The following is an 812-nucleotide window of genomic DNA, read 5'->3' as shown; positions in this document are numbered from 1 at the left end:
ATATCAATATACATGTTGTTTCAAGTATCTCCTACAGTGGCATACTGCCATTAATACTGCTAACATCCAGTATATGCCTGTCAGTGCAACAGAGAGGCTCCAAAATCAAACAAATACTGAAAGAAAGAAAAAAAGAATAATGATCAAAGTTGGATGAACTGAGAGGAGAGAACAAGAACAAGTGTGAGAAAAAAAAAATCAGATGAAAACGACTGAGGTAGAAAAGGACAGATGTAACAAGGAAAGGAAAGATGAAGAAGAGGAATCGAGAGCTGCGACAGGATAAGTGAAAAGTCGTTAAAAAACACATTGTGTTGTTGCACAGCAGTTGTGCCGGGGGGGGGGGGGGGGGGGGGGGGATTTTGTGTATTTGCTTGTTTGATTGGTCAAGGGGAGAAGATTTCTTTTTCGCTGCGTCTTCTTTTTCTTCTCTCCTAAGCCCGGGTCACGCAGGGAAGGTAAGTTGTTGATTTTCAGTGTTGCAAAAAGGGCTATGAGAGAATTTAGCTGAATCTACAGGCCTGGTGGAAGAAGAAAAGAACAGGACAGGAAGAGGGCGTGAGCGAGAGGTGGAGGGGATAAGAAAGATGGAGAGAGAGGGAGACAGTGTGGAAAAGAAAGAAAAAAATCAGTGTCATCATTGAAACAGATCAAGTGGAATCACTTAAACAAGACACGAAGGAATCAAATTACAATAGTCCCTCTCTTATCACGGGGGTTATGTTCCAGACAACCCCGTGATAGGTGAAAATCCACAAAGTAGGAATATATATATATATATATATATATATATATATATATATATATATATA

General features: G+C 39.9%; 1 protein-coding gene across 1 annotated transcript in view; it reads right to left on the bottom strand.

Annotated features, from left to right (window-relative positions):
* Positions 1-352: 352 nt before the first annotated feature.
* cdh13 (cadherin 13, H-cadherin (heart)) overlaps positions 353-812 on the bottom strand; it is a 413,855-nt gene continuing 413,395 nt past the window's right edge. The window contains exon 15 of the mRNA XM_037683165.1: positions 353-521. Within this exon, the coding sequence (XP_037539093.1) occupies positions 514-521 (8 nt within the window). The 3' untranslated portion in view covers positions 353-513. The remainder of the gene's footprint in view (positions 522-812) is intronic.

This window comes from Nematolebias whitei, chromosome 10 (genome assembly GCF_014905685.2).
Source record: "Nematolebias whitei isolate Nwh7 chromosome 10, NemWhi1, whole genome shotgun sequence".
Taxonomy (NCBI): domain Eukaryota; kingdom Metazoa; phylum Chordata; class Actinopteri; order Cyprinodontiformes; family Rivulidae; genus Nematolebias; species Nematolebias whitei.
This window is presented reverse-complemented; position numbering and strand designations above follow the sequence as displayed.